The sequence below is a fragment of the Benincasa hispida genome, chromosome 2 (genome assembly GCF_027475165.1).
Source record: "Benincasa hispida cultivar pf3 chromosome 2, pf3_genome.v1.1, whole genome shotgun sequence".
Taxonomy (NCBI): Eukaryota; Viridiplantae; Streptophyta; class Magnoliopsida; order Cucurbitales; family Cucurbitaceae; genus Benincasa; species Benincasa hispida.
In genome coordinates, this window is record NC_143479.1 from 57574357 (window position 1) to 57593132 (window position 18776).

The window sequence follows — 18776 nt, forward strand, 5'->3', positions numbered from 1 at the left end:
GGAAGAACCAGATTAGAACGCATAACGGGAGATAGGCGCTTAGGAATGAGCACTATTTATTATTAACGCATCGCATGCATCTTAGCGATAAGATATGATTGTATGCAGTCACCTTGCTTTCATGCATTTTGCATCAACGCATAGGACAAGAGTAAAGACTTAAAGATAAGCTCTATGGACATTTTGTATTCAACACATGCATCCTAGACGTAGAAGCATCGCATTTACATTGGGAAATGACTTGTTATACATGGTTGTAACATGATCGCATAGTCTGACGCATTCCCGAGTAACGCTAGCTAAAGATCTTCTCAACCCGTTCATCGCCTACTCATTGCATCTATCAATGCAACTATCTTTCTCAAATTCGCCGCCTTTATTTACTTCTTTTTCATCAATGCAACAACACACCCAACACTTTATTTATTTACTTGGTTACCACAAAATTTTCATAAACATTACCAACGCAACTATTTTCACAAGTCCTTGTGTTCGACCCTAGACTTACCAAGAAACTCAGGGGAATTTACACTTTAATTCCACTGGGAAAACTTGAGTGCACAATGCAATCCATCAATGCATATCATCCCTATTTCCACTTAATAAAATAATGCATCACTATGCAATCATGTTACAACCATGCACAGCAAGTGATTTTTCAATGTAAATGCGATGATCCTAAGTCTAGGACGCATGTGTTGAATGCAAAATATCCATAGAGCTTATTCCTAAGTCTCTACTCTTGTCCTATGCGATGATGCAAAATGCATGAAGGCAAGGTGACCGCATACAATCATATCCTATCTCTAGGATGCATGCGATGCGTTAATAACAAATAGTGCTTATTCCTAAGCGCCTATCTCTTGTTTATGCATTCTAATCTGGCTCTTTCAAGTCTAGATTCTAATCTGACCTTTCCAAGTCTAGATCCTGTCCTTAGACTATCCTTCCAAGTATCTCTAATGGACGAATGAAGCATACATAAAACAAGATAATTGCAAAGAATGAGGATTCCCTAGTTGTGCTAGCTAAATGCTTCTCAACCAATTCAATTGATTTAGCTACTCATATGTGAATAACAGAAAGTGAACAAGTATAGAGAAGGAAATTCTATTTTTATAAATGAGTTGAGTACAAAATGACAATGGAAGTTCAAGGTAGAGAGCCTGGTTGCAATACCTTGCTGACCGAGGCTTTTACACTGAAATCTTTATTCTGTTCTAAAGATGTTCCTGCTTCCGCAGGCGTCGGCACTCTCTTTGTCCTTGAAGCTTCCGGTGCTCTCCCGAGCTTACCGGAATGATCTGCCAGCACAACCTCCTTCCTCGCGTTCGCCTTAAAATGAAAGAAAACTAGGAACACAAGCGTGCGAACTGAAGTATGAAATCTCTAACTGTTGAACTCGTGAACCCCTTCTCTGAAGAATGCCCTTGGTATTTATAGAGCATCCATGGTCAAAGGCGGCATCTCTCAGATGGGACAACTTTAATTCCTGACTGATGCACCGAATAATTGTCATCAAAAAAGCTGAATGTACTTTGTGACCATTATCGGTTGTCAACTTAATTCAGATTCGACTGTCATCAGCTTTATGTCCTATCGCGCTTAATTAATCTTTCACCCGGATGCACCCACCATGTTGCACTGACCAAGTTGCGGCGATCTTTCATGGGCGAATGTTTGCAAGCACGATCAACGCAAAGCCTTGCGGTGAAGTTGTGCTCGACCAATGATTTCTTATGATCGTAATCTTTGCATTGCATTAACGCATATTCTGCACAAAAATACAAAAATCAACAGTTCTAATGCGATGAACGCATGCGACCGCAATATTATGAAAACGATGCTTAATGGACGCAAGTTAACATATTTCATCAACGCAGTCCAACATTGTTTAAGAACTTAGCACTATGATAACGTGCATTTCTGCCCATTATCACAACCCCAAATTTAAACAATGCTTGTCCTCAAGCATCAGCCAAAGATTCCTTTAGCAAGTCAACCGCAATGTTCTTTTCCTAGATTTCTCAAGAATACTCCATTCAAATCCTATATACCAGAATTTTCTTAAGTCTTATTCAAGTCTCTTCTTAGAATATTTCTAAGGCCTAGGGACTGCAAGCTTACCTTTCAAAAGGGCTTTACTAAATTCTGGAACATCGTATGATTTATTTCAAAAAGAAAATTTTCTACTGGGGTGTCAAATGATTTTATCCTTCCACAAAAATTTTCTTCATTGATATTTGTTTCTGATCTTGCGCTGATCCAAGTGCCTTGCCTTCATTTTGGCTTGCCTCCACGGGTGTCATGCGGACATCCAACTACGAGCAATGCACTCTTTCTCAGACTAAACTCATGCCTATTTGGCAGTGGAGTTGCAGTTATTTATTTATGCGTTGATCCTGGTGACTTACTTTTGTTTTGGCTTGCCCCCACGTGTGTCATGCGAACATCCAACTACGGGTAAGTGTTTTTCATAACTTAACTCTTATCAACATGGGTTTCCCATTGCATTGACAGTGGAGTTGTTATTCTCAATTTTTTTTTATAGAAAATAGCAAGGTCGAAAATAAATACCTCACCCCCAAATTTTAAATGCGACAATGTCCTCATTGCCAAAAGATTGAAATGAGTCAGGAGATGTTCTTAGAATGCGTTGTAAAAAGAGTTTGAAAGAAAGCTAGCACACCCCTAACTTCTAGAAATATTTCATGAGGTGACTATAGTATATACGAAAGAAATAGAAACATATTTTTCATCATTGAAATCATACTCGGCAAAGAAACAGCATGCAGTAACCTACTAAATTTATCGATGTCAAATGATTGCGGTAATTAAAGAGGATGCGGTGATAAGACTTTTAAAACTAAAATGCGATGTGATAGCACAAAATTTGAAATAAAGATAAGGAAGAATACACCCCCAAATTTTGCGTTGTCGCCCACATTGTGTATTGACACATCCATCTTTGCGGCGATCTATCTTCTGTGGATTGCGGTGATGGAGTAAGATAAGTGATTCTTCATGTAACATCTCCACAATTTTATGCCTTAATCGTTGTAAACAAACAAAGAGAGGGTCAAATGATTTAAAACAAAAAGTTTTATATTTTTTTTATTTTTTTTTTATAAAAGTAAAAATGAGTAAGATGCAAATAGCTTAAATAATAGTAAAGTGACGAAGAGGTAAGTGTTCAAGAGTCAAGTGAGGGGTAGTCTGGGTTTTTCAGCTTCACAGAGGCTTTTTCTGGCTGGAAATCACCTCCGCAATATGCTTTAACTCGTTGTCCATTAACCTTAAATGTTCGGCTGCCATCCTCAGTGATCAGCTCCACCGCACCATGTGGAAATATTTCTTAATGATGAAGGGACTGAACCAGCGTGATTTTAATTTTCCTGGGAAGAGCCGCAGTCTTGAATTGAAGAGTAAGACCTTTTTCTTGACTTGGAGGTTCTTACTGCATATGCGTTTGTCATGCCAACACTTGGTGCGCTACTTATAAATCTTCGCATTCTCATATGCGTTAATCCTCCATTCTTCTAACTCGACTAGTTGCGTTTTTCGTGCTTCTCCTGCTTTCTTCAAGTCAAAATTCAGCTTTTTTACCGCCCACAGTGCCTTATATTCCAACTCCAAAGGTAAATGACACATCTTGCAAAATACCAACGCATATGGGGACATACCTATTGGTGTTTTAAATGTGGTCCAGTATGCCCATAACACATCATCAAGCTTTGTTGCCCAATCTGGGCGTGAAGGCCTTACCTTCTCAAGTATCAACTTAATTTCTCTATTGGACACCTCGGCCTGACCATTCATTTGCGGATGGTATGCGGTGGCCATTTTGTAGAGGATGTTCTACTTGTGCAGTAGCTCCTTGATATTGCGATTGACAAAGTTGAATCCTTCATCACTTATGATGGCACGAGAAGTGCCAAATCGAGTGAAAATATTTTTCTTTAGGAACTGGGAGACTACCGCTGCATCACTTGCGGCGCATGTTATTACCTCTACCCACTTGGAGACATAATCGATGGCCAATAAAATGTAATGCTTGTAATGCGAGGGAGGGAATGGCCCCATGAAATCAATACCCCATACGTCGCATGACTCAAGCTCCAAGATATTGTTCATTGGCATTGCGTTTTTCCATGAAATGTTACCTATGCGCTGGCAGTGATCACATTTCATTGCATAGTCAGCCGCATCCTTGAATAATGTAGGCCAAAAGAATACACTTTGCAAAACTTTGGCTGCTGCCCTCCAAAGTTCCCAACATATGGTGAGTCGTGGCATTGTGACAGTATGTGTTGTTGAGCAGCATTTGGTACACATAATCGAAAAATCTGGTCTGCACCTCTTTTATACAGATTCGGTTCATCCCAATAATAATGTCTACATTCATGCTTGAGCTTCTTCTATTAGTGGTAGATGTAATCTTGCGTTGTTTGGACAAAATAGACAAACACTTAGACAAAATTTTGAAAAGAAGGTTTGAGCAGAATTTTGAAGGATAAAAGATAAAACAGTGTTATAGCTATGAATTAACTAAGTGTTAGTCAGAAAATACAAAGTGTGGGAAATGCTACTAAGTGTATGCATATAACTCATCATGGCAGTGCAATGAATAATGCAAAAAATAAAAGATCAAGAACATCGCAATAATTGACAAAAGATGATAAAGAAGAGGCTATTGCGTAGGGAAAGAATTGCTACTTAGTTGTATTAAAAATTAACTAAGTATACAAGAAATTACAATCAACGCAATACAAAACTTTTTGCATGTACAAAGAATCAAGTAATCAGCTTCTTTACCTAGAAAATCATGAATGAAATTATCTTATGTTTTTTATTCAGATGAGTGCACGATTAAAAATTAACACCACGCTTCCATTAACGCAAATACATTTTTGCTAAGGACGGGCAACAATGCATGTATCACCGCAACACACCCCTTAACTCAACGCAGTTTTGGACGGGCACACGGTATTTCTACTAGCGCAACACTACCTCAACATAGTGTGTTTTCGCTAAGGACGGGCTAACAATACATACGAGCGCAACACACCCCTCAACGCAATGCATTTGGGTATAATGGACACAAAGTGTATCTATTATCATGAAATGCACCCATCATCGCATTGCATACCAATTTTTTTTTCCTTTTTAATTCATCAATGCAAGTCACAAGGACCTTGCAGTATTCATTCTCTTCTTATGAAACAACCATTCACCAAAATACAAGAATAACACATTTAATATCAAAAAGTCAAGAAATTAAAGAGAACATGGAAATAAACGCAAGAGAATTAAGTGAAAGAAAATAAATTCATAAAGCATTGAAAGCAAGTTTAATGAAGCAATAAATGACAAAATTCATGCAGCAATAAAGACAATAATTAAGAAAGCATGTAAACATAGTATTGAGATATGAACCAAAAGATAATTTTCTGTGATGAACGCAATCCACACCTCCGCAAGCGATCCAGCTTGTCTGCACAATGTCGTCAAGGACATTGTTCACCTCCTTGCCTCATACTGCAGTGTGTACGAGAAGAGATACAATCTAAGTCCTTCTGGAGTCACACCGGGTATGGAGAATGCACTGCACATGTCTACAAACCTTGTATTCTCTGCAATCGTAGGTCTTGAAATTCTGACGCTTAGTCTGGTTCTGATGTGCTCCTGCGTGAAAAATATACCTGATCCCTGGGTCAGCTTAGATTTCTGGATCACTTCAGTACTCATAAACCGTCAGACTACTCTTCACGATAAACAACCAGTACAAAGAGATCTGTCTTGCAAAATATCACAAACGTGCTCAACACTAACTATTAGCAATCCCCGACAACGGCGCCATAAACTTGTAACGCTAAAATTTTAATTCCTTGTTATGCATGCATGTGTTGATAGATAATGTGCTACAAGCTCATGTCCCCGACAACGGCACCATAAACTTATAATGCAAAGTGTAATCTTAATGTTTAGTGAAAGTAAAGGATGATAAGAAAATGAAGATGGAATCGAAGGAAATAGAGGAAATGCATTGATCACAAAATGTATTAATCTCTTAAGCCACAATGTAATACAATACAGAGATAGAAGAGATATGGAGGGTCAGATGGGCAATGTCTTGCTTCCATCAGATGTGTGTCAAGGCTGTCGGTAGTGCCATGGATGGGGGGTGGAGTAGTCTCTCTCAAGATCTATCTCCGGCAAAGCTCCAGTCGTCACTCGGAATGGTAGGAGGAATGAAGAACTCTCAAGAATATCTTCTCACACTTTCGTCTGGATCACAAGGATTTGCCCGAAGGCAGAAGCTCGGATCCCTTCAAGTTGTGTTCTAAGGCTTCTATTTATAGAGCTTGATCACTGAAAGCATTAATGGTCCTTCTCTGAAATTCTACAGCTAACGACATGATGGACCTGCTCTAATCTCTGCTGCTAACGGCGTGGTAGGTGAAATGTCAACATCACCTTTTGATACTCCCAAGGTATGCATTCATGCTTGGTTTCTGAAGTATCATCGCATTCCACCACCCTTGCGTTCATCTCTCTGTTATGATTATTACTTTGTAGCCGCAACCTTTATGCGATGGACGCATGCGGTTGATGGCCGCAACATTCATGCATCGAACGTATGCGTTCACCTCTACGATGGCGAGATTCATCGTCACATGCAATCGATTCATGCATTAACTACAAAAATAGACAATTGGACGCAAAATAACGCATAATAGTGGGTTAGCCGAGATTTTCATTGCTGAACAATGCAAGCTCACTTTCTCATGAATTCTTAGTACAATCACCGCATATTCTACTTAACAACCCTCATAATTCTAAATAAAAGGCTTATAATAACGTACATTTCTGCCCGTCATCAGCAACAATTTCTATATAGTAAAATTATAGTAGATAAAAAGGTTTTCCAAAAATCAACAATAAATTAGTAATGAGGATTAAATTTCAAATTTATTAAAAGTAAAGTGACTAAAATTGGGTCATTTAAAGTACAGAAACTATAGCCTAAAAAAAGGGGGGAATTGGAGTGTATGGCGGAGTTTGAGGTTTCATTCTGAAAAATGACAAAACCGTCTAGAAATAAGAATTATGGCAACTCATGTGACATGCACATGACCACAATTTTCTAAATCCCTGATTTTGCAATCTCATGTCTTCAATCGTTGTTCAGCAACTCTTTCTTGAATTCCATCATCTTGGCTAGCTTTTAACGACCACCCTCACTAGGTTGCCGGTTTTTTTTCGCTTGCACACATGTTTTCTGCTTTTATTTCTACTTTGAACATCATTTTCAACAATGACATTCTGGGATTGATAGTGTTTAAAGTTAGCTTCAAGATCCAATGAGCAAAATAGTCACAGGGAATGAAGATGATGAGAGACCCTACAACTGGTTTAGTGTCAAAAGCAATCATATTTCCAATGGTCACGTCGTCATGAAGTTGCAGTAAAATCAACTTTGCTCTTCTCACCTTGGAGGAAATCTTGTTGTATACATTCATAAGTTTCTAATGACCCCCATAGACTGCTCGTCATCTTCCCTTGCATAAAGGACCATATTGGGTATTTTTAATTTTGCTTCTGGAATGTTTAGATACTATGTATTTGTGGTTCTAGAATGTCTAGGTAGAGTGTATTTGTGATATTCATGTTGTTTTTTAAGGAGCGTATCTATGCATTTTCATTTGTACTTAATTTTGTTGTTTTAGGATAGTTTTGTCATTTACTAATTAGTATTTTTTATTATACAAATTTGTTTTGCTATTTTTATAATTTTGAAACTTTTTTGCCATTTTTCCAAATGAAACTTTAAAATTTGATGTTTCTCTTGTCAGCCCAAAAAAAACTAAAATTGAACAAATATGTATCAAAAAGACCAAAATGGTATTTTAACATATATGTATGTGTCTATATATATATGTATATGTGTCTATATATATACATGTATATGTATGTATATGCATATGTATCCATATATGTATCTATATATGTGTATATATATATATATGTATCTATGTACGTATATATATATCTATATATGTATATATTATATGTATCTATGTACGTATATATGTATCTATATATGTGTATATATATGTATTTATGTATGTATATAGCTAGCAACACTTCCATACATCTGAGTGCGTAAGACATATCAAATTAGAGAACTATTTTACATAATTTGTAAAACAAATACAAGTATTATGATTATAAATACAATTAGGCAGTACCCAACTTGTATTTCCTCAACTCTTCCAAGATCGTGATAATACTTCAAATCACTGAGAAAATTACACTAAAATATAAGAACCTCAAGAATATTATGCTCAAAACAGTCCAATCAAAGGCGAGAAAGAGGCTTATTTTCATCACTTAAACTGTTAAGAAATGGGTAATCTGTATAGCCAACAACAGGATCTTGTGTATAGAAAGTCTTCCTAACATACTTGTTCAATGGTGCACTGAGCTTAAATCTCAAAGCCAAGTCAGGGTTGGCAATGAAAAGCCTACCATACGACACCAAATCTGCGTCTCCGTTCTCGATTGCTTCCATTCCTAGTTTTCGAGTGAACCCGCCGCTGCAAATGAATGTTCCTTGATAAGCTCTTCTTAAAGTCCTCATAAACTCAGCTTCCTCGTCTTCGCTTCCCGGCCTGCCCGACTCCGTCTGGCCATAGGCTGTGTACCGAGGCTGAGTTACATGGAGATAACTTAGCTTCGTGCCAACTTCTTGTTGGAGTTTGTTGAGTTGATCGACGACATGTAGACCGAGCTTGAGAGGATTGGAATCCATTGCGTCGAGGTGGTCGATGGCAGGAGAAATTCTAACACCAACTCGATACGATCCAATGGCAGAAACTACTGCTTGAATTACCTTCAATAAGAACCGAGATCGGTTTGTGAGAGATCCACCATATTGGTCTGTTCTATCATTTATACCATCTTTTAAGAATTGATCAAGGAGGTAGCCATGGGCTGAATGGATCTCAATCCCATCAAAGCCTATTGGTCATAACATAAACATCAAATTAATTATCAAAATTTATCTCAAGATTGCTAATTGCAAGGCATCTTTCTTCTTCCCACAAAAATGAAATATATTGGCAATAAATTTATCTCAAGATTCAATTTAATAACTATATGTTTTTTTTTTTTTTGTGAAAGTTCTGTTTACTTTCTTACCATTTCTTTACTATGGTTTTTATCTTTTCTAAGGAAATATTTGAATTTATAGCCAATTCCAAAAACAAGAAACAGACTTTTAATAGCTTGGTTGTGGATTATGAAAATAACCAGATGACCAAACAAAGAAAGTATTCATAAGTTTAATTTTCAAAAAATCAAAAATCAAAAATCATGAATCAACGCCTCATTTGGTAACCATTTGGTTTTTAGTTTTTAAAAATTAAGTCTATAAACACTTATTTCACCTCTAAATTCTTTATCTTGTTATCTACTTTCTACCAATATTTTTAAAAATCAAGTCAAATTTTGATAACTAAAAAAAATATTTTTAAAAAACTTGTTTTTGCTTTTAGAATTTAGCTAAAAATTCAACTCATTTATTTAAGAAAAATAAAAATAATGGTAAAAAATGAGAAAAAATAGGCTTATTTTTTAAAAGTCAAATGATTATCAAACAATGGACTGGTTCGTTTTAGATAACATATATTTCCAAAACACAATTATTTTCTAATATGAGATTCAGAAAAAAAATGTTGCAGAATGCGAAATCAAGATTCGTCTCAATCAGCAGATAATTCAGAAATTGTAAGTGAAATAGGTGTTTATAAGCTAACTACCTGCTTGAATAGCATTCAAAGCAGCATGTCGATACTGCTCAACCACGGCCTCGATCTCGTAAATACCAAGTGCTCGTGGGCTTGGATATGTGCCATAGGAGCCATCAGGAAGCAAGATTCTCCACCTCTTTGAAATGGGTTTGCTTGTGGATGAAATCGGTGGCATCCCACTAGGTTGATAGACTATGAGTTCATTCAGAATCATCAAAATTAGAGAGATCAGGAAGGAGATAAGAGATTGATTGCTAGTTTAGTTTACATATTCATGTCAAGCACAAGTTAATGCAAATAAATTTTGAGTGAAATATATCAACTTCATTTTTAAGCATATAAATGCATATAAACTTGTTGACTTTAAAATTTCCTTTTCGTATACTAATAATATGTAAGTTAATAAACATATCCTTGTCAGATCATAGTTGTACCTTGGTGTGAAGCTCGGCCTACGTGCCAGAGTTGACAGAAAATAATGCTGCCTTTGGCATGAACAGCATCCACCACTGGTTTCCATGCTTGCACCTGTTCGTCAGTGTAAATTCCAGGAACATGTGGAAATCTGCGAAGTTCAGTTTATTAGATACATGATTTAACTAATAATCTAACTATAAAGAAGGAATTTTGTAGAAAATGTCTAGGTCAGTTCGGACACATCTCAACTAATTTTACTAGACAATTCATTGTACATTGAACACATTTCCTAACTTTTTTGTTCTACCTATCGCCTTTATTGACCACTAGATCTACATGGTTGTTGATTTTGTAAAAAGAAAAATTGTAAAATACGTTTAGGAATAAATTATTTAATGTTCGGTTAGCCACCTTATGAAACTGAGTTAAAAAGAAAAATTGTAAAATACGTTTAAGAATAAATTATTTTAATGTTCGGTTAGCCACCTTATGAAACTGAGTTTTATGTCATTAATATTTTATTTAAAAAGTGATTTTAGAATCTATGGAATCAAAAAAAAAAAAGCACTACCCTAATAATAGGTTTTTTAAGTAATTCTATCTCAGCTTGTTTGGATTGCATATACCATTTAAGTCTAGATAATTAATGTCTATGTCAGGATATATAATAAAAGATAATCAATGTCTATGATTAAGTATATGTATTTGTTTTACCCATTTTATAAATATAAACCAAAATAAAATAATTACATAAAAAATATTAAAACAGTATTGATAATTTTATACTTTTAATTGATTTTGAAATGGTATTTTTAATATAATAGGTGTATGTTTCACTACTCTTGAAGATAAAAATTATAACTAATTAATTAAATGTAAGAGAGCAAATTGATATAATCATAGATTAAATTTGATATTATTAAATGTTTAATGAAATTAATTGATTAATTAATCAATTCAAATAAAAATAAACAAGTATTTTTAAAGTAAACGTTAATTAAAAATGACGTTGTTAACTAAACCATTTAAATAAGTATTAATTATTCAAAATAATAAAATTTTATCTTAAATAGTAAACATAGTATCAAATGTTAAAAGATAAATATATTAATTAAATTTTAATAAGTCTAAAGAATATATTTATATCTAATAATTAATTAAAAACAATTAGAAATAACTAATTAATTAAATTATATTTGTATTGTTCATCTAAGTATAAAAAGCTCACATATATAAAGGATATTAAAAAATCTATGATTAAAAAAATAGATAATAATATCTTTAGCTTTAAAAAGTGAAATCGTGCCAAACAAACAATGTATTAAATATTTATTTGAAAATTCATGACAAAACACATGAAACAAACTAGTCCTAAGAGGTTAAGATTCAAATTCTCACCTTTAATGCTGGTAAAAATATAAATGTTTCTTGTTTTCTTTATTACAACTATTGTAGGGTGGGGGATTGAACTTCCGACGTCTTGGATTGGAGTATATGTCAATACCACTGAACTAAGCTCATTTTGACATAAATAGTTCTTGTTGAAAGCTATCGTCAATATATTTCAATTACATCTAATAAGATATGGACCTAATGAACATTGTTCATTCAATATGGAACACTATACAATATAAGTGGAAGCCATGCACCACATAGTTGGTATGTTGGCATCCCAGCTTAGCTAAATCGTGTTCGTGGGATAAATCGTGCACCACATACACTTTTCATTAATGTACACAATTTATACCATTTATCCTATAGTTCACGATTTAACAACGCCATTTTTTTTAGAATAGTTTGTCAACCATCCTATTTTTGTTATTATTTATTTAAATTACATTATTTTTAAAATATTATTAGAAAATCCATCTAGAGTTATACCTATTTTTAGATAATCTATCAAATTATTCAACTGTAGCAAATTCTTTTTTCTTCTGCTACACCAGTCCATGATGCACTAACTTTTATTGAAAGAGGCCTTAAAAAGAAGAAAATACTTTAATAAATTGGCAGTTAGCTTTCTCAAAAAAGTAATAATAATTAAATAAAAATAAGATTTGGCTATTAATGCCAAGGGCCATTCCTATTGGTTTGTTTATATTATATAAAAAATAAATATTGATATACACATTACATTCAAGAAAATCTGCTATTACTGTATACATTAATAAATGCTGTAAGACTCTGATATATTACTATACACAGATGACACTTCACAGCTTCTTAATTCAAATTAATCAATTTCTTTTTATGAGAAATTTTTCCGAATTTTATTAAAAACTATGGGCTTAAAAAAAAAAGACTAGGGTCATTTTCAATGTTTAGAGAGGAGAATGATGCACAAAATATAAATATGAAAAGAACATCTATCGAAATTTAGCTTAGCATTAATTATCATATGCTTCTTTTTTAATGTTAGAAGTTCAAACCAGCGTATTAGTAAAATTAATTTAGCTTAAATAAATTTTCTCAAAAAAATGAAAGAGTAAAAAAAGAAAGTTGGTCCTTTCTCTTTCAAATTTGCGATTTAATCTAAACATTATAAATATTTTAGAAACGATAATTGTATACACGTTAAAATTGTAATATAAAGTACTACTCCAAAATGGTTTTTTTAAAATCCAAAATGGTTTTTCTAAAATAACTTGTAGATAATAGATTAATAATATTCTAAGTTTAATGTTTTGTATTTCTTATAATATTAACGAATAACAATATTATCTTTATCTAAAAATTAATTTTTTTCATTTATCTATATTTATTTAACAATAATATATATATAAACTTGCTAATATTGATATTTTTAATAAAAAAAGCATTTTAATTAAGTAAACACATTAAATTTAAAAAAATTAAAAAAAAATATATATTCATTTCCAAATTCACAATGTTGAAATTATTAAAAATAAATGGTATAATTTTGAGTATATTATAATAACATTAATATGATATTTAATTTTAAACGAGTAAATAAAGTATTTAATATTCAAATTAGTCACATTGAAGAAAACAAAAGTATCCATATTTCTTAATCTTAGACATCAACCATCTCGATAATTATTGAATTTTTTTTCTTTTTAAAGTATGATATTCAATCCAGCACCTAACCTAAGCTACATAACTCTCCAAATCAATCGAAAAAATATCTAATACGACGATATTATTAAACAAATTCCATACTGCCTAACTTGAAAAAAATAGATTAAAAATCACTTTTGATCCTTGAACTTTTTTTAGAGTAATAATTTAGTCCATGTACTTTGGTTTGTAACGATTTAGTCTCTATACTTTTAATTTTATAACAATTTGGTCTCTGAACTTTAATATATAATAAGATAGTCCTTATACTTTCAAAATTGTAACAATTTAGCCCCTCAAATAAAAAAAAAATCAAAATTTGATATCAATTTTTAATATTTTATAATGTAGATTTTATATTTTACAAAAATATTAAGTCTCTAATCGATCTGACGATTATTTATGTATGAAATCTCATTAAATTTTATCATTAATTTCTACACTAGAGACTAACTTGTTACAAATTTTAAATTACATGGACTAAATGATTATATTGTAAAGTCTAAAGTTTAAAGTCTACATTGTTACAAAATTAAAACATAAGGACTAAATTGTTATAAACTAAAATTGACCAAATCATTATTTTTATAAAAGTTTATAGAATAGAAGTAATTTTTACCCAAAAAATAACAATAATAATATGTTAAAACGTGTTAAATGCACATATACGATTGCAAATCCTATAGGTTACTTTACTTGTTAAACTTGTAACGCTACGAGATGGTGTAATTACCAAAATAACCCTCCTCCCAAGTTATCAGTGATCACTATCCATGTCAGCAGCAAAGTTGTGGGACCCAAAGAACACTAACTCACCAATCAACCCCACCACTTTGCCATAATAATTACTCTCATACTTAATTTACCAAAATAGCCCTAAGTGGAATCAAAATTTCGAAAATTACCCAGCGGCGGTGGCGGAGATCGAAGTCCCTTCGCTGATCAGAAATCCACCGTCGGTTGACCTTTGAGTGTAATATTCGGCCAGCGCCGCCCCCGGAATTCCATTCAAAGCTCTACATCTCGTCATCGGCGCCAGAACCACCCTGCAAATCGATCCCTATATCAACAATCATTCAAATTAACACTAACAAACAATCGAACTCTCTCTCCGAAATTGACCAAAATTAGGGCTAAAACTGAAGAAACCTGTGAGAGAGATCGAACTCCCCCATCCTGAACGGAGAGAACAACGAGACGCTTCCATTTCCAGTCGGAGCTTCAGCCATTTGCGATGAGTTCCGATCACATTTCGCCGATGGTAACGAGATTCAAGAGGTTTTTCGAGATCCCGCTCTTACAGAAGGCGTTTTGAGTGAGTGGGAAGGGGAAATTTTGATGAAGGAATTGTAATTGAAATGCTTGCGACTGGTCGGCGAAGGAGATAATGATCGGGTGCATCCGGATCTAGAGTTTGGCGTTGCGTGGACGATCACTCGCCGCTGGATGGATCTTGATTGTGTAGGTTGGTGGGTCCCAGTCGAACTTAGGGTTTGAAAACTTTTTGGATTATGAATATTGTTAAATGGACGGCTTGGTGGCTTTGGCTTTCCACGCGTATTTTAATTCCACGTGTATTTAATTCTTTTTCTTTTCTAGAAAAAATCGCCAATAATCTTTTTTTTCTTTTTACAAATTTGTGAAGTTTGTACCACAAATCCGAGGCGGTACCTACCTAGACGTTGGAAGATCGATCATCATTCATATAAATATTGTAATAAAAAAATTTAAGTTGAGGGTACAAATTTTATATCAATTAAAATATACTCACTTTGATTCTTTTTTTATAAATTTAAGTCTCATACATATTTTATGAACAGAATAGAAAATAGATACAAATTGATCAACTAATAAGAGTTTAGGTTAAAAATGACACAATTATTATTATTGGTCCAGGATTTTAAATGATGTAATCTCAAAACCTATGAATATAACTTGAAGAGATTTATTAATTTTTCCTTTAAACTTTTATAGATATGGTAATCTTAACTTTAAATTTTTATTCGTGAATAGAATTTCATATACAAAATCATTAATAAAAAGTTTCCCATTTGTATTTAGTGAATAAAGCATTTATCTTAATATGAAGTTATGATAAAAAATGATAGTTAAAGAGTACAAAAGTTAATGTTAATAAGTAAAAAATTTCCATGTATATTTTGATATGAAAGTTAACGAAATGGTAAGAAATTTTTTAAAACTTAAGTAATTTTTGGCTCGCAAATTAAATTGTATCATTGAAAAACGAATATATCTTTACAACATGTGTTTGCATGTCCATGATATAAGTTTGCTGACCTAATTAGTTAGATAGATCTATAATACATCTAGAGCATAAAATTACACTCTCATTTTTACTATAATAGTTTTAGAAGCTTAAAAAATGAAGATTTCAATTGAAATATTTTGTAACAAAACAATATTTTGAGTTTATAGGTGACTATTTCTCCATTCATTCATTTTTTTTTTTTTTTGTTAATCCCATCCATGCCCCTGGCTCCAAATATAGATGCTACAAGTTTAGTCTTCCATTTGGGCTACACAAGAGCTTCCTTAACAACATATATTAATTTTTTAATTTAATCACATATATTGCAATTTGAAATAGATTGTTTAATGTATATAAAAAAAATTAAAACAAATATAAGACTATTATAAAGATTTTTTTACTATTTAATATAATTTCGTATTTGAAAAAAAAAATAATTATTATAAATTTTATCCTTTGAAAATGGTTCGAATTTGATTCGCAATATCATTTTATTGCACAACATTTATATACATAATGAAACATTCGTTAATTTGTAATAAAAAAAAAAAGGCTGGAACATCAAAACATATTCATATCTATTTAGTTCAATAATAAACGGTTTTATTTTTTATTAGAAAATGTATATGCTTCTTATTAGCCAATCATATATACAAATAAAAATCTAAAAACCTAGAAAGAAACATTCTTTCTTTGAAAATTAATGGTAAACAGGAATATCTTATTAATTAATTAATTTAATGAAAAAAATTAATCCTACCAAAATTGAGAAGAAAAAAAAGTAACAAATATTTAAAAAGTGATAAGCGCTCACAATATTTGATATATGCAAAGTTAGATATCCTTTCAGAATTTTTGCAAACATTCACAAATAAGTCTAACTTAACAATTGATTTCAACCGAGAGCTTAGTTAGAAGAATGAATAATTCTTAGATCAAATTTAGCATCTATGATTGTCACTCTTAAATCCTAAGATAATTCGCTCTAAAATTTGTTTGATCAAAACCAATCTAATAAATCAGTTTAATCATCAAATTTTAAACAATATTTGAAAAAGACCACCAAAAGGGGCTAAAAAAACACAAAGTTTTAATAATTTCATTAATCTGAATTTTGAATAGAATCACAAGTCATTTTAAACACCAATGGACATTCAAAAGGTCCAAGAAAAATACAAATAGCAGAAAATAAGTCACAAGAACTTGAAACTCATTTGCATATTAAATAAGAAGTCAAAATGCAAAACTAAAAATGTAGAAATGATTCATATAGTTTTAAATAACTCCTTTAGAAAGCGACAAGTTTGATATGCACGTTTGACAATGTTTGACATTACAAATTCCAATGCAATGTACACTTGACAACTCTTCCTTCACAATTTATGCACAGTTTTTTTGTTCTTTTGTATACTTAACCTGTCATCTTTCAAACTATGCAATTTTTTCGGTGTCATCTTCACTCCATTGTCTTCAAGATTCATTGAACTAACAACATACATTAATTTGTACTTGAAAATTTTTGTTTTTTCTAGTGCATTAGTTTAGCCTTCGAAGACGTAGTGTGGAAGCCTCTTGAATCTTTTTTGTTTTACTTTTTGTAATAGCTCTTTGAGATATATACAATAGATAAATGGTTGGATTGTAAAAAATAACTAGTCAAAATAAATTTTAAAAATGAAAGGAAAGAGAAGAGAATAGAAAATGAAAAATGATTACTATGTGTTAAAAGGGAAAATATATATATATATATATATATATATATATATATTTATTTATTTTTTTTGAAAAAAAAAAGGTTGGAATGGAAGAGAAAGGAGAGACGGGGGAGAGAAAAATAGATAGGAGTTAGGGTAGGAGAGAGAAATATGAATATATGTATGAAAATGAAATATATATATAGATACACGTGTGTGAGAGAGAAATTAGTTTGAAAACTATAAAATTTAGATCCATTTGGTAATTATTTGATTTTTTTACTTTTAAAAATTAAGTTTATAGATACTATTTTCACTCTCAAATTTCTTCTTTTATTATCTACTTTCTATCAATGATTTAAAAAATCAAGTCAAATTTTGATAACTAAAAAAAATAGATTTTAAAAACTTGTTTTTAGAATTTGGAATTTGACTAAGAATTCAACTATTGTACTTAAGAAAGATGCAAATTATTATAAGAAATGGGGAGAAAATAAGCTTAATTTTCAAAAACAAAATGATTATCTAACAAGGTCTTAAATGTCACTAACGTCAAAATTTGGCACATTCAAATATTAACCATCCAAGTTAATTCTTTTTTGTGGAATTTAAATTTGAAAAAATAAGGGAAGATAACTACAAGATAATGTAGATTTGAGTTCGAATAAATCAAGGTGTCAACTAATCATTGATCCAATCAACTAATTTATGTAGATAAGAAATAATCTATCTCATCCAATTCTAAGAGGAAAAGGTAAGTTTCATGTCATTCTCTCTATAAATACAATATTGTAACTCGATATGAGGTAACTTACTTCTGAGATATTAAAACCTCGTTTTGAACTTAAATTTCTGGCTTATTTCTCATTTTATGTTTTTCCATCTTTGACTTTGACATCAAAGCCATTTTTCTTTATTTTAAGAGTTTTCTCTTTTCAAAATTAAAAATTACACAATGTTACAGTAATTCCAAGAACATAAAATAAAATACATATAGTAAAAGAATAGAACAAGACATAAGGTTTGGTAAACCAGTTTGGTGCAATACTACATATGTCTGGGAGACAATATGCCTGAGGAAAGATATTTTCACTAATGAACAGTTAAACATTTACAACATTGTACTTATCTATAAATACAAAGCTTCTACAGTGACACACAAACAGTACTCTAACTTAGTGAATAATACTTAGGCTCCCCTTTAGGGTGAGAATCCCTCTCATTGATAGCTTTAATCCTTTCTTATTTCAAATGAAAACCATTTCACTTGATATACTTAGACTCCTCCTAAGTGCGAGAATGTCTTCTCATGTAAAAGACAATGCTCCAATGTGATTAAGAGAAACAACTTAAAATCTTCAGAACTTCCAATTTCACAATCGCTCGGATTGACATACTTCTTGTTTTTTGACAAAACACAAGATACGACTCGAATCTTCTTCAAAAGTGGTAACTCTAAAATGAACAATACAAACACTTAAATATGCACAGAAAAAAGGAACA

General features: G+C 32.1%; 1 protein-coding gene across 2 annotated transcripts; it reads right to left on the reverse strand.

The window, feature by feature from the left end:
- Positions 1-8159: 8159 nt before the first annotated feature.
- Positions 8160-14736, reverse strand: OPR3 (oxophytodienoate-reductase 3). Of its 2 annotated transcripts, none has more exons than XM_039024820.2 (5): positions 14460-14736; positions 14216-14356; positions 10250-10380; positions 9825-10007; positions 8160-9024 (listed from the first exon to the last, which is right to left on the reverse strand). In XM_039024820.2, exons 1-5 carry the CDS (start codon positions 14537-14539, stop codon positions 8363-8365), a joined length of 1197 nt encoding a protein of 398 aa, XP_038880748.2. In that variant the 5' UTR covers positions 14540-14736; the 3' UTR covers positions 8160-8362. The 2 variants fall into 2 exon arrangements, with proteins under 2 accessions (XP_038880748.2, XP_038880750.2); XM_039024822.2 differs by having other exon boundaries at positions 14216-14370.
- Between the last annotated feature and the right edge of the window lie 4040 nt (positions 14737-18776).